Source organism: Ranitomeya variabilis, chromosome 5 (genome assembly GCF_051348905.1).
Source record: "Ranitomeya variabilis isolate aRanVar5 chromosome 5, aRanVar5.hap1, whole genome shotgun sequence".
NCBI classification, from domain to species: domain Eukaryota; kingdom Metazoa; phylum Chordata; class Amphibia; order Anura; family Dendrobatidae; genus Ranitomeya; species Ranitomeya variabilis.
The window spans coordinates 685,710,540-685,726,430 of record NC_135236.1 but is presented as its reverse complement, the minus strand read 5'-3'; the positions used below and the strand labels follow the sequence as shown (position 1 = coordinate 685,726,430).

The following is a 15,891-nucleotide window of genomic DNA, read 5'->3' as shown; positions in this document are numbered from 1 at the left end:
CACCGCAGAGATCTCCACCGCTGAGAGTGTGTTACAGTGTATCAGTGAGACACACCGCAGAGATCTCCACCGCTGAGAGTGTGTTACAGTGTATCAGTGAGACACACCGCAGAGATCTCCACCGCTGAGAGTGTGTTACAGTGTAACAGTGAGACACACCGCAGAGATCTCCACCGCTGAGAGTGTGTTACAGTGTATCAGTGAGACACACCGCAGAGATCTCCACTGCTGAGAGTGTGTTACAGTGTATCAGTGAGACACACCGCAGAGATCTCCACCGCTGAGCGTGTGTTACAGTGTATCAGTGAGACACACCGCAGAGATCTCCACCGCTGAGAGTGTGTTACAGTGTATCAGTGACACACACCGCAGAGATCTCCACCGCTGAGAGTGTGTTACAGTGTATCAGTGAGACACACCGCAGAGATCTCCACCGCTGAGAGTGTGTTACAGTGTATCAGTGAGACACACCGCAGAGATCTCCACCGCTGAGAGTGTGTTACAGTGTATCAGTGAGACACACCGCAGAGATCTCCACCGCTGAGAGTGTGTTACAGTGTAACAGTGAGACACACCGCAGAGATCTCCACCGCTGAGAGTGTGTTACAGTGTATCAGTGAGACACACCGCAGAGATCTCCACTGCTGAGAGTGTGTTACAGTGTAACAGTGAGAAACACCGCAGAGATCTCCACCGCTGAGAGTGTGTTACAGTGTAACAGTGAGACACACCGCAGAGATCTCCACCGCTGAGAGTGTGTTACAGTGTATCAGTGAGACACACCGCAGAGATCTCCACTGCTGAGAGTGTGTTACAGTGTAACAGTGAGAAACACCGCAGAGATCTCCACCGCTGAGAGTGTGTTACAGTGTAACAGTGAGACACACCGCAGAGATCTCCACCGCTGAGAGTGTGTTACAGTGTAACAGTGAGACACACCGCAGAGATCTCCACCGCTGAGAGTGTGTTACAGTGTATCAGTGAGAAACACCGCAGAGATCTCCACCGCTGAGAGTGTGTTACAGTGTAACAGTGAGAAACACCGCAGAGATCTCCACCGCTGAGAGTGTGTTACAGTGTAACAGTGAGAAACACCGCAGAGATCTCCACCGCTGAGAGTGTGTTACAGTGTAACAGTGAGACACACCGCAGAGATCTCCACTGCTGAGAGTGTGTTACAGTGTAACAGTGAGACACACCGCAGAGATCTCCACTGCTGAGAGTGTGTTACAGTGTAACAGTGAGAAACACCGCAGAGATCTCCACCGCTGAGAGTGTGTTACAGTGTAACAGTGAGACACACCGCAGAGATCTCCACCGCTGAGAGTGTGTTACAGTGTAACAGTGAGACACACCGCAGAGATCTCCACCGCTGAGAGTGTGTTACAGTGTATCAGTGAGAAACACCGCAGAGATCTCCACCGCTGAGAGTGTGTTACAGTGTAACAGTGAGAAACACCGCAGAGATCTCCACCGCTGAGAGTGTGTTACAGTGTAACAGTGAGAAACACCGCAGAGATCTCCACCGCTGAGAGTGTGTTACAGTGTAACAGTGAGACACACCGCAGAGATCTCCACCGCTGAGAGTGTGTTACAGTGTAACAGTGAGACACACCGCAGAGATCTCCACCGCTGAGAGTGTGTTACAGTGTATCAGTGAGACACACCGCAGAGATCTCCACCTCTGAGAGTGTGTTACAGTGTATCAGTGAGACACACCGCAGAGATCTCCACCGCTGAGAGTGTGTTACAGTGTAACAGTGTGACACACCGCAGAGATCTCCACCGCTGAGAGTGTGTTACAGTGTATCAGTGAGACACACCGCAGAGATCTCCACCGCTGAGAGTGTGTTACAGTGTAACAGTGAGAAACACCGCAGAGATCTCCACCGCTGAGAGTGTGTTACAGTGTATCAGTGAGAAACACGGCAGAGATCTCCACCGCTGAGAGTGTGTTACAGTGTATCAGTGAGACACACCGCAGAGATCTCCACCGCTGAGAGTGTGTTACAGTGTAATAGTGAGACACACCGCAGAGATCTCCACTGCTGAGAGTGTGTTACAGTGTAACAGTGAGACACACCGCAGAGATCTCCACCGCTGAGAGTGTGTTACAGTGTATCAGTGAGACACACCGCAGAGATCTCCACCGCTGAGAGTGTGTTACAGTGTATCAGTGAGACACACCGCAAAGATCTCCACCTCTGAGAGTGTGTTACAGTGTAACAGTGAGACACACCGCAGAGATCTCCACCGCTGAGAGTGTGTTACAGTGTATCAGTGAGACACACCGCAGAGATCTCCACCGCTGAGAGTGTGTTACAGTGTATCAGTGAGACACACCGCAGAGATCTCCACCGCTGAGAGTGTGTTACAGTGTATCAGTGAGACACACCACAGAGATCTCCACCGCTGAGAGTGTGTTACAGTGTATCAGTGAGACACACCGCAGAGATCTCCACCGCTGAGAGTGTGTTACAGTGTATCAGTGAGACACACCGCAGAGATCTCCACCGCTGAGAGTGTGTTACAGTGTATCAGTGAGACACACCGCAGAGATCTCCACCGCTGAGAGTGTGTTACAGTGTATCAGTGAGACACACCGCAGAGATCTCCACCGCTGAGAGTGTGTTACAGTGTATCAGTGAGACACACCGCAGAGAGTGTGTTACAGTGTAACAGTGAGACACACCGCAGAGATCTCCACCGCTGAGAGTGTGTTACAGTGTATCAGTGAGACACACCGCAGAGATCTCCACCGCTGAGAGTGTGTTACAGTGTATCAGTGAGACACACCGCAGAGATCTCCACCGCTGAGAGTGTGTTACAGTGTAATAGTGAGACACACCGCAGAGATCTCCACCGCTGAGAGTGTGTTACAGTGTAACAGTGAGACACACCGCAGAGATCTCCACCGCTGAGAGTGTGTTACAGTGTATCAGTGAGACACACCGCAGAGATCTCCACCGCTGAGAGTGTGTTACAGTGTATCAGTGAGAAACACCGCAGAGATCTCCACCGCTGAGAGTGTGTTACAGTGTATCAGTGAGACACACGGCAGAGATCTCCACCGCTGAGAGTGTGTTACAGTGTATCAGTGAGAAACACCGCAGAGATCTCCACTGCTGAGAGTGTGTTACAGTGTATCAGTGAGACACACCGCAGAGATCTCCACCGCTGAGAGTGTGTTACAGTGTAATAGTGAGACACACCGCAGAGATCTCCACCGCTGAGAGTGTGTTACAGTGTAACAGTGAGACACACCGCAGAGATCTCCACCGCTGAGAGTGTGTTACAGTGTATCAGTGAGACACACCGCAGAGATCTCCACCGCTGAGAGTGTGTTACAGTGTATCAGTGAGACACACCGCAGAGATCTCCACCGCTGAGAGTGTGTTACAGTGTATCAGTGAGACACACCGCAGAGATCTCCACCTCTGAGAGTGTGTTACAGTGTAACAGTGAGACACACCGCAGAGATCTCCACCGCTGAGAGTGTGTTACAGTGTATCAGTGAGACACACCGCAGAGATCTCCACCGCTGAGAGTGTGTTACAGTGTAACAGTGAGACACACCGCAGAGATCTCCACCGCTGAGAGTGTGTTACAGTGTAACAGTGAGACACACCGCAGAGATCTCCACCGCTGAGAGTGTGTTACAGTGTAACAGTGAGACACACCGCAGAGATCTCCACCGCTGAGAGTGTGTTACAGTGTAACAGTGAGACACACCGCAGAGATCTCCACCACTGAGAGTGTGTTACAGTGTATCAGTGAGACACACCGCAGAGATCTCCACCGCTGAGAGTGTGTTACAGTGTAACAGTGAGAAACACCGCAGAGATCTCCACCACTGAGAGTGTGTTACAGTGTATCAGTGAGACACACCGCAGAGATCTCCACCGCTGAGAGTGTGTTACAGTGTATCAGTGAGACACACCGCAGAGATCTCCACCGCACCGCTGAGAGTGTGTTACAGTGTATCAGTGAGACACACCGCAGAGATCTCCACCGCTGAGAGTGTGTTACAGTGTATCAGTGAGACACACCGCAGAGATCTCCACCGCTGAGAGTGTGTTACAGTGTATCAGTGAGACACACCGCAGAGATCTCCACCGCTGAGAGTGTGTTACAGTGTAACAGTGAGACACACCGCAGAGATCTCCACTGCTGAGAGTGTGTTACAGTGTAACAGTGAGACACACCGCAGAGATCTCCACCGCTGAGAGTGTGTTACAGTGTAACAGTGAGACACACCGCAGAGATCTCCACCGCTGAGAGTGTGTTACAGTGTATCAGTGAGACACACCGCAGAGATCTCCACCGCTGAGAGTGTGTTACAGTGTATCAGTGAGACACACCGCAGAGATCTCCACTGCTGAGAGTGTGTTACAGTGTAACAGTGAGACACACCGCAGAGATCTCCACCGCTGAGAGTGTGTTACAGTGTAACAGTGAGACACACCGCAGAGATCTCCACCGCTGAGAGTGTGTTACAGTGTATCAGTGAGACACACCGCAGAGATCTCCACCGCACCGCTGAGAGTGTGTTACAGTGTATCAGTGAGACACACCGCAGAGATCTCCACCGCTGAGAGTGTGTTACAGTGTATCAGTGAGACACACCGCAGAGATCTCCACCGCTGAGAGTGTGTTACAGTGTATCAGTGAGACACACCGCAGAGATCTCCACCGCTGAGAGTGTGTTACAGTGTATCAGTGAGACACACCGCAGAGATCTCCACCTCTGAGAGTGTGTTACAGTGTAACAGTGAGAAACACGGCAGAGATCTCCACCTCTGAGAGTGTGTTACAGTGTATCAGTGAGACACACCGCAGAGATCTCCACCGCTGAGAGTGTGTTACAGTGTATCAGTGAGACACACCGCAGAGATCTCCACCGCTGAGAGTGTGTTACAGTGTATCAGTGAGACACACCGCAGAGATCTCCACCGCTGAGAGTGTGTTACAGTGTAACAGTGAGACACACCGCAGAGATCTCCACTGCTGAGAGTGTGTTACAGTGTAACAGTGAGACACACCGCAGAGATCTCCACCGCTGAGAGTGTGTTACAGTGTATCAGTGACACACACCGCAGAGATCTCCACTGCTGAGAGTGTGTTACAGTGTATCAGTGACACACACCGCAGAGATCTCCACCGCTGAGAGTGTGTTACAGTGTAACAGTGAGACACACCGCAGAGATCTCCACCGCTGAGAGTGTGTTACAGTGTATCAGTGAGACACACCGCAGAGATCTCCACCGCTGAGAGTGTGTTACAGTGTATCAGTGAGACACACCGCAGAGATCTCCACTGCTGAGAGTGTGTTACAGTGTATCAGTGAGACACACCGCAGAGATCTCCACCTCTGAGAGTGTGTTACAGTGTATCAGTGAGACACACCGCAGAGATCTCCACTGCTGAGAGTGTGTTACAGTGTATCAGTGACACACACCGCAGAGATCTCCACCGCTGAGAGTGTGTTACAGTGTATCAGTGAGACACACCGCAGAGATCTCCACCGCTGAGAGTGTGTTACAGTGTATCAGTGACACACACCGCAGAGATCTCCACCGCTGAGAGTGTGTTACAGTGTAACAGTGAGACACACCGCAGAGATCTCCACTGCTGAGAGTGTGTTACAGTGTATCAGTGAGACACACCGCAGAGATCTCCACCTCTGAGAGTGTGTTACAGTGTATCCCTCTGGTTGTAGCCTGTTTCCTCACATTGCCCAGACTTCACGCAGTGTAACAAACCCTCTGTCACGGATCCCTTCTCCGCGGTGTAACTAATTCGTCACGTGCCCGCTCTCAGCACGTGGCTTGGGGTTGTGCCTGCAAGGGTTAATCTATCTCCCCACTCTCAATCCAGCATTCAACCTCTGTGCTATGCTGTAAATAAATAAATCACACACCGACCCAGGCCACACACCCGCTCATACACGCTGCCACCACTCACCGAATACATGGGCGATGAGTCCCAGAAATGTTAATACTAATAATGTCTACCACTCATAAGGCTCACACACCTTAGGCTATGGATCTTTTTAGAACATTCAAGGTTCAACTTGTTAAAGTTTTATACTTTAATACAAAAAGGTTCAGTGCTTACAGTAAGAAAAGGTATAAAAATATGATAAAAAAAGACATAAAACTTATGCAAAACAGTATAAAATAACAGGAGAAAATTTACAGTAGTCTGCTTTCTGCTCCCTGAGGGTAGGATGAATGTAGATTGGATCACACCAGCTCAGCTGCCCCCATTATGTGAACACGTTTCTCTGTATACAGATCTAATTTATAACTTTGGTCTGGAGGTCAGGTTTCTAGACCAGCCCCTCAGGTTAATATCATAATTGCTTGGTTTTTGATTGGACCACGGCCGCGCACCCCAATGAATATATTATTTTCTCTTGAGATCCTTTGTGTAAACGTTCTCACAGAGATACTATCAAGCCGTAATTAACATCTCCCTTCCAAGAGCTAGGAGGTGTCAAATGTTACCTTTCTTCTTACCTTCCAGCAGGACCCCTTGCTGAGATTGGAGACAGAATTCTACTTGTCCCAGGAAAATACATATTAACACCTGGGTGTGAACCTGCAGCCTTCAGGACAGATGTTCCTACTCACACATATACACATATTTCACCACACCTCCCTCCTTATGAACGTGCGTGGGGGTTGACTTACAGGTCAGCTCCCAAGCACGCATCTGGTTCCGCCCCACTTTGGCGAGATAGGCCATCAGCATTGTGTAGGAGGGTGGTGCTGTTATGGACATTAAGGAACACGCTGTTACTTTAAGAGACTGCACCCCCTTGTCTGGTGTGATGGAATGTTCTGCTTCTCCCCAGCAATAGACTGTGTGAATGAACTGGACTGTGCAGATGGCAGGGGTGGAGCCTGAACAGCCTGAGGCTGATGCAGAGAGAACTTTGTGCTGATAGCTGCAAGAGAGGAGAACTGTGTCCTGATATAGCTGCAAGAGAGGACTCCAAGCCTGTAACGGAGTGGACTTGTGAGATTTGACAGACTTTTCCGGGTGAAGCGAGGGTGGCTGTCCTGTGTTAGTTCGAGGAGCCACAAAGATACAGAGAAAGGGATTTACAGTTTCCAGGAGCACCTCCAGGACCTCGAAGCAAGGCGAAGACCACGTTTCACAAGGCTGACAAAAAGCCGTATGCACCACCGTAGTAGACTGCTGGGGGCCCCCCGGGACTGGATCTGGGTCCCCAACATCACTGTGAGTTTGTTCCTGTTTTGTGCACATGTCAGGGCCTAGTGTAGGCTTCAATAGTCAGTACACAGGAGCCGTGTGGCCTGCTTAGTAAAGGCCAGGGAGGTTATACGTAGAGTAGCATCAATCTTTGTTTATTGTTTGCATTTACTTGTGTGACATATATTGAGTCTGTAACAGTTGGAGCACCGTGCTATTTTATGGACAAGCTAAGGAATATAACTCTTGTAAATTATCTTTTGCCATTGCATACCCCTGTTTGCATCTTCCTCATCCACTTCAGTCCTTGCCTTCCAATAAATCTACCCTTTTTTGTTTGCACCTCATCTTGTGTACAGTAGTCTCCCTGCACCGTGGTGGTCCCCCGGCCATCGCTTCAATTGCCATGATCAACTCCCTTCTTGTCCTGAATTGTGAATTCATATTGCTGAAGTATCAAACTCCATCTAAGCAATTTCCCATTGTCCCCAACTACTCTGTTGAGCCAACTCAATGGGTTATGATCTGTGATCACGGTGAAGTTGCGCCCATAGAGGTATGGTTGCAGCTTCTGCAGAGCCCACACAATTGCCAAACATTCTTTTTCAATGGTGGCATAAGCCACTTCTCTGGGCAGGAGTTTCCTGCTTAGGTACAGAATTGGGTGTTCCTCTCCTTGTTGGTTCACCTGGCTGAGAACTGCACCTAGCCCATAGGTGCTGGCATCTGTCTGCACTACAAACCTGCGAGTGAAATCTGGGGCCTGAAGGATGGGTGGACTAACCAATGCCGACTTTAGGGCAGAAAATGATTCCTCACCCTGAGGACTCCAGGAGACAATTTGGGGAAGCTTCCTCCTGGTCAGATCAGTTAACAGTTTGGCCAGAGCACTGTAGTTTGGTACAAACCTCCTATAGTAGCCAGCAGTACCAAGGAAGGACAATACCTGCTTCTTGGTTCCTGGGGTGGCCCAGGCTGTAATGGCTTCTACCTTCCCTGGCTCAGGTTTTAGCAGTCCTCCCCCCACCCAGTGTCCCAGGTATTGTACTTCCCGCATGGCTACCTGACACTTCCCTGGCTTAACAGTAAGACCTGCAGTTTTAAGCCTTTGCAACACCTGAGAAAGATGTACGAGGTGATCACCATCAGCACTGGTGATCGGCCGGCAGAGGGAGAAGGGTCCCCGTTTGGCTTACCTTCCATCCAGCTGAATCCCGATGGCTTCCGCACCTCAGGCATCCTGCAGTCCGCAATCCTTGCAGCCTGATCCTCAGTTTGTGGCTCCCGATCACACAAAAATTGTCGTACATCCGTGGGGCACATGTGAAGAAATTGATCCTTGACCATAAGATCCGTTAAGTCCTCAAAACTGTTAACAGAAAGTCCCCTGATCCATTGGTGGAACGTGGTCCTCAAGGTGCTCACAACATCCGCATAGCTGTCAGTTGATCCACATTGCAGGTTCCAGAACTTTCTCCGATACACTTCTGGTGTCAGGTTGTATTTCCTGATCAGGGCCTCTTTTATGGCCTCATAGTTCCCATCTAGCTCTGGTGGGAGGCCAGCAAAAACTTCCAGGGCTTTTCCTCTCAACTCTGGGGTTAGATACTGCGCCCACTGCTCACGGGGTAGATGGTTCTGCCTGCAGGTTTTTTCAAATCCCCGCAGGAAAGTATCTAAGTCCGTATCCTTCTCCATCACAGGGAAGATTTCCAGACATGGTCTCCTCGGATTTATGTCCTGGGAGGGGGTTAGCTGAGGACTGATACCCCGCTTTATTTGAGCCATCTGAAGCTGGAAAGCTCTCTCCTCCCAACATTCTGCAGCCTCTCTCTCAGCCTGTCGGTCCCGACGTTCTGCAGCCTCTCTCCTCCCGGCGTTCTGCAGCCTCTCTCTCAGCCTGTCGGTGCTGTAGAATAAGCTGCATGCGCAGATTGGGATCACTTGTTCCCAGCCTTTGTAAGTCCATTTGTAAAGTACAGTCCATAGGCTCCTCAGCACTGGCATTTCCACCAGGTATCTCCGGTGTAAGAGCTGGCATTGCTGGGTCTCTCTGAGGTGGGCTCTCTCCTTGCCCAGATGTTCCAGCACTTTGCTCTACGTCCTGCTCGACCAAGGCGTGTATCAGCCGCTCCCTGGATCTGTTGGCCGTCTCTATTCCTCTCTGCTCACAGAGGTCGGTCAGAGCGCTCTTTGCTCAGCTTCTTGTACTGGGCTGCCATATCGATGAACAGCCTTTGCCAAATAAAAGATAGAAAAGGAAAACGGGGAGGGGAAACTGTTTGCAAGAATGTCTAAGTAAGCACTGAGTTGAACCTTGTAGAACTGGTGCACTCCTCGCAAGGATACCAATTCTTTAGTACAGGGAATAATTGCTTAAACCATGCACTAATGCTCTAATAGAAATAATTCTATCCCACCGCTCTGCCATCAATTGTCATGGATCCCTTCTCCGTGGTGTCACTTATTCGTCACGTACCCGCTCTCACACGTGACTTGGGGTTGTGCCTGCAAGGGTTAATCTATCTCCCCCCTATCAGTCCAGCATTCAACCTCTGTCCTTTGCTGTAATGGGAGCATAAATCACACACCGACCCCGGCCACACACCCGCTCATACACACTGCCACCACTCACCGAACACACGGGCGGTGAGTCCCGGAAATATTAACACTAATAATGTCTACCACTCATAAGGCTCACACACCTTAGGCTATGGATTCTTTTAGAACATTCAAGGTTCTTAAAGTTTTATGCTTTAATACAAAAAGGTTCAGTGCTTACATTAAGAAAAGGTATAAAAATATGATAATAAAAAGACATACAAATTATGCAAAACAGTATAAAATAACAGGAGAAAACTTACAGAAATCATCTAACTGGTAGTTTGCTTTCTGCTCCCTGAGGGTAGGATGAATGGATCACACCAGCTCGGCCGCCCCCATTATGTGAACACATTTCTCTGTATACAGGTCTAATTTATAACTTTGGTCTGGCCAGCCCCTCAAGTTAATATCATAATTGCTTGGTTTTTGATTGGACCATGGCTGCGCACCCCAATGAATATATTATTTTCTCTTGAGATCCTTTGTGTAAACGTTCTCACAGAGATACTATATGGCCGTAATTAACATATCTCTTCCAAGAGCTAGGAGGTGTCAAATGTTACCTTTCTTCTCTGCTTCTAGCAGGACCCCCTGGTGAGATTAGAGACAGAATTGTACTTGTCCCAGGAAAATACATATTAACACCTGGGTGAGACATGCAGCTTTCAGGACAGATGTTCCTAGTCACACAATACCTATACATAAGGTCACTGCACACACACACACATATATATATATATATATATATATATATACATACACACACATATTTCACCACACCCTCATCTGTGAGCAGTATTAGTTCAGGACAGGCTTTGTAACACTGCGACCAGTCACTGACAGCAGCAGGGACTATGATAACAGCATGGCCCATATGTGAGCGGCCGGGCAATAATAGGGCATTACAGGCCAGTGTGTCAGTATCTTCCAGAATGTTAGTGAATAATGTGTGCTGGCACTGATGCGTCATGTCCGCCCATCACCAGAGACACATGGCCCCTGGGGGCCGTGGTACCTACGATGCCAGGATGCTTCCGGCAGGCGTCCAGCAGGGCCGGGGACTCTCCGTTCCTTGCGTTGTCGTCTCTGATTTCATCACTCGTGAAGAACTCATTTAACTTCTGGACACTGCAGAGAGAGAAGCCGAGACGGGGTCACAGATGCGAGCGTAGGGCGAGACGTCGCGTACAAGGTTTACAACGCACCTGACGAGCGCCTTCACGGCAAATCTGACCACGGTGGAGAGCAGGAAGAGCGGCGTCACCAGGATGTGGAAAAGCGACAGGGATGCAAAGGCATTGGCCGGAGTCAGTGCCACATTCTCCACGTACTCGTGCGTCACAAATGTCTGAGGACCAGAGAAAAGACCACTAAAGTCAGAGCCCAGAGGTGACGGGGGGCCGGGTCCCCGAGAGAAGGGCAATAGAAGGAACCAGAGGTAAAGGGGTCCCCAACAGGTACACATATGTATTGGAAGTGTGATCTTACCGCCAGCACAGCTGCTATGGGGATGGCTGCATTCATGAAGACTGCAAGACACAAGATTACAGAGGGTTAGCGGCAGAGAACTGCAAGTCCCACATCTCCAAACCATCTACGGCCACCAGTTCCTCGTTAGGTTAGTTCCTCGTAAGCCCAGTCCATTAACAAGCCTAAATCGGGTCAGAAAACAACCCCAGGTAGCATATAAGTACTAGCCAGACTCACTGATGTGGAAAATTCGGAATCGAGATAAAAGAGCAGCCAAAAATTAATAGATATTTTAATTGCCAAAAGGCGCACTAGATACTACACATATATACAGAGTAATATACAGAGATTACAGCCGGAGGTACAGATAAAGGGAGGGTACAGGTTGGGGATAGCAGTTAGCTGTATGTGTCACGTTACTGTGCCTTATAGCATGTGGGCCCACATGCTATCGTCCCTTTTCTGGAGGTCCATGCTGTCATACTCTACGGGCCCTTCTCCCTGTGAGTGGCGGTTGTGTATCGCCCTCCGCTCCACTTCCGCCAGTTCCTGGATCACTTTGCCACCTGGCTCCCACAGTTCCTATTGTGACATTCCCACTCTCATCATGGGGGACTTTACTACACCCATTGGTGATCCCCTCTCGCCATCCGCCGTTCACTTTTTATCTCTAAACTTCGCTGTCTTCTTTCACAGCTTACTACCTCTCCTACACATAAAGATGGGAATAGTCTGGACCTGGTCTTCTCCCGCCCCTGCTCAGTGCTCCCCTCTATGTTCTCTGACCACAATCTTTCATGCTGTCAGTGACTGTCATCCCACTCAGGAACCCCCACTTTCCAAACTTATAGGAATATGCACGCTGCACCACCCTACATCTCCTCCTCACCTCGGTGTACCACCCAACCCATCGTCTCCACAGTGCTGCATTACCCTACATCTTCTTATCTCAGTTTACCACATTCCTGTCTTTTCCACAGTGCTGCATGCCCTAAATCTCCTCCTCACCTCTGTCTACCACATTCCCATCCTCTCCACAGTGCTGCACAGCTTTACATCTGCTCCACATCTCAATCTACCACATTCCTGTCCTCTCCACAGTGCTGCACCACCCTACATGTCCTCCTGACCTCTGTCTACCACCTTCCCGTCCTCTCCACAGTGCTGCACCGCCCTACATCTGCTCATCTCAGTCTACCACATTCCCATCCTCTCCACAGTGCTGCACCGCCCTACATCTCCTCATCTCAGTCTACAACATTCCCGTCCTCTCCACAGTGCTGAACCGCCCTACATCTGCTCATCTCAGTCTACCACATTCCCATCCTCTCCACAGTGCTGCACCGCCCTACATCTCCTCATCTCAGTCTACAACATTCCCGTCCTCTCCACAGTGCTGCACCACCCTACATCTCCTCCTCATCTCTGTCTATCATCTTCCCATCCTCTCCACAGTGCTGCACCACCCTACATTTCCTTTTCATCTCAGCCTACCACCCTACTTGTCTTCTCCACAGTGCTGCACCACCCTACATCTCCTCCTCCTCTGTTTAGCACCCTACCCGTCCTCTCCACAGTGCTGCAGTACCCTACATCTCCTCCTCACCTGTCTACCAACTTCCCATCCTCTCCACAGTCCTGCAGCACCCTACATCTTCTCCTCCTCACTGTGTACCACCCTACCTGTCCTGTCCACAGTGCTGCACCACCCTACATCTCCTCATCACTGTCTACCATCTTCCCATCCATTCCACAGTGCTACATCGCTCTACATCTCCTCCTTATCTCTGTCTATCACCTACCTGCCCTCTCTACAGTGCTGCACTACCCAACCTCTCCTCCTCCTGTCTACCACTCTACCCATCCTCTCCACAGTGCTGCAGCACCCTACATCTCCTTCTCATGTCAGTCTAAAACCCTACCTGTCCTTTCCAGTTCTGCACTGCCCAACATCTCCTCCTCCTCTCTGTCTACCATCCTACTTGTCCTCTCCACAGTGCTGCACTACCCTACATATCCTCCTCACCTGTCTACCACCTACCTGTCCTCTCCACAGTGCTGCACTATCCTACATCTCCTCCTCATCTCAGTCTACCACCCTTCCTGTGCACTCCGTTCTGCTGACCTAAGAGTAACATCCTCCATAATCCGAACCTCCCACTCTCGTCTCCAAGACTTCTCACGTACTGCGACAACTCTCTGGAATACACTACGCAGGACAATTCAACTAATCCCCAATATCCACAGTTCTAAGAGTGACCTAAAAACGCATTTCTTCAGACTGGCCTATCACCTCGCCTATCTAACTATCCTTGTTTTGTCCAAACAGAATTTTCTTCAAAATAAGGACCCTCTATCATCTGTTCACACCCTCCATGCACCTCCACAGTCCTCTGCTCTGTGCACACACTGGCCAGTTATGCAGCATTATGTGAGCACCTTATTTATTATACTGATGGCCGGACCGTACAATGCAAGAACTTTGTATCTTTCACCTCTCATGACCCCATCTCCTCATAGATGTAAACTCTTGTGATCAGGACCCTCGCTGCTGCATGAGGTGATCTGGTGGTCTGTGTGTTACTCTGTGAAGTTACAGAACTCTGCGCTATTGTTGTCAGCGTTACAGAACCCCACGCTATTGTCGGCAGTGTTAAAGAACCCCGCGCTATTGTTGGCAGTGTTAAAGAACCCCGCGCTATTGTTGGCAGTGTTACAGAACCCCACGCTATTGTTGGCAGTGTTAAAGAACCCCGCGCTATTGTTGGCAGTGTTAAAGAACCCCGCGCTATTGTTGGCAGCGTTACAGAACCCCACGCTATTGTTGGCAGTGTTACAGAACCCCACGCTATTGTTGGCAGTGTTAAAGAACCCCACGCTATTGTTGTCAGCGTTACAGAACCCCACGCTATTGTCGGCAGTGTTACAGAACCCCACGCTATTGTCGGCAGTGTTAAAGAACCCCACGCTATTGTCGGCAGTGTTAAAGAACCCTGCGCTATTGTTGGCAGTGTTAAAGAACCCTGCGCTATTGTTGGCAGCGTTACAGAACCCCACGCTATTGTCGGCAGTGTTAAAGAACCCCGCGCTATTGTTGGCAGTGTTAAAGAACCCCGCGCTATTGTCGGCAGCGTTACAGAACCCCACGTTACTGTTGGCAGCGTTACAGAACCCCTCGCTATTGTCGGCAGTGTTACAGAACCCCACGCTATTGTCGGCAGCGTTACAGAACCCCACGCTATTGTCGGCAGTGTAACAGAACCCCACGCTACTGTTGGCAGCGTTACAGAACCCCACGCTATTGTCGGCAGCGTTACAGAACCCCACGCTATTGTCGGCAGTGTAACAGAACCCCACGCTACTGTTGGCAGCATTACAGAACCCCACGCTACTGTCGGCAGTGTTACAGAACCCCACACTACTGTTGGCAGCGTTACAGAACCCCACACTATAGTCGGAAGCGTTACAGAACCACACACTATTGTCGGCAGTGCAATATGAGATCAGATGCACGTTACAGCAGAGAAGCATACAGACGGGTCAGTGATGCGTTAATATTAGCCCTTCCGGATCCACCACAACATCCTCTGTACGCAGATATAATGGGGCACTCTTCTGCTCTCGCCCGCGGGTGGCACCATCGCCCCGTACATCCCATCTTTTCTAATGACCTAGTTTCTGAGATCTAAGGATCCCACAGTCATCAGCAAAGTGCAACCCCCCCACCCCCGAGGCCTGAACTCCCATCATCCGCTCTCACGCCACACACTACTTCCCCATCATTTCCACATGACAATGCTTGCATTACAAGACCCCAACGTAACCTGAATATTACAGCACGGGGACCCCCGAATCCCCTAGACATTACAGGACTGGGACCTCCGAAACCCCTGGACATTACAGGACGGGGACCTCTGAATCCCCCGAACATTACTGGACGGGGACCCCCGAATCCCCTAGACATTACAGATGGGCACCCCCGAATCCCCAGGACATTACAGGATGGTGGCCCTGAGGGGCACGCACTGGACAGCGAGGTGTGCAGGGCGAAGGTCTTCAGGCTGGTCAGCTCCTTGGCCCGCGTCTCCTCCACGCTGGCGCAGAAGATGTCCTCCCAGGCGTAAAGCTTCAGCAGCTTGATGCCCCTCAGGATCTCGTTCGTCTTCTTTAACCTCTCAGTGGAATAATCCTGAAAACAAGGAGCAGTCAGAAGAGAATCTGCAGACAGGCTGGGGGCCACACTCACCAGCCGTGGCCACACTCACCAGCCGTGGCCACACTCACCAGCCGGGGCCACACTCACCAGCCGGGGCCACACTCACCAGCCGGGGCCACACTCACCAGCCGGGGCCACACTCACCAGCCGGGGCCACACTCACCAGCCGTGGCCACACTCACCAGCCGGGGCCACACTCACCAGCTGGGGCCACACTCACCAGCCGGGGCCACACTCACCAGCGTGTTCTTCTGCACCTCCGCCAGATTGGTAGCAATGAAGTATTGTACCGGGGCGAGCAGCACGATGACCGCCGCGCCCACCAGAGCGCTAACCCCCAGGAGCTTGTACAGGAGGATGACCCCCATAATGATCTGCAG

The 15,891-nt window shown here is 50.5% G+C and overlaps 1 protein-coding gene across 6 annotated transcripts in view; it reads right to left on the bottom strand.

Moving 5' to 3' along the window:
* ABCC9 (ATP binding cassette subfamily C member 9) overlaps positions 1-15,891 on the bottom strand; it is a 184,550-nt gene that overhangs the window by 102,380 nt on the left and 66,279 nt on the right. For all 6 annotated transcript variants that reach the window (XM_077267227.1, XM_077267228.1, XM_077267225.1 and 3 more), the window contains exons 10-14: positions 15,751-15,885; positions 15,322-15,484; positions 11,314-11,354; positions 11,031-11,173; positions 10,845-10,953 (exon numbers count right to left, since the gene is read on the bottom strand). In XM_077267227.1, the coding sequence (XP_077123342.1) occupies positions 10,845-10,953; positions 11,031-11,173; positions 11,314-11,354; positions 15,322-15,484; positions 15,751-15,885 (591 nt within the window). The remainder of the gene's footprint in view (positions 1-10,844; positions 10,954-11,030; positions 11,174-11,313; positions 11,355-15,321; positions 15,485-15,750; positions 15,886-15,891) is intronic.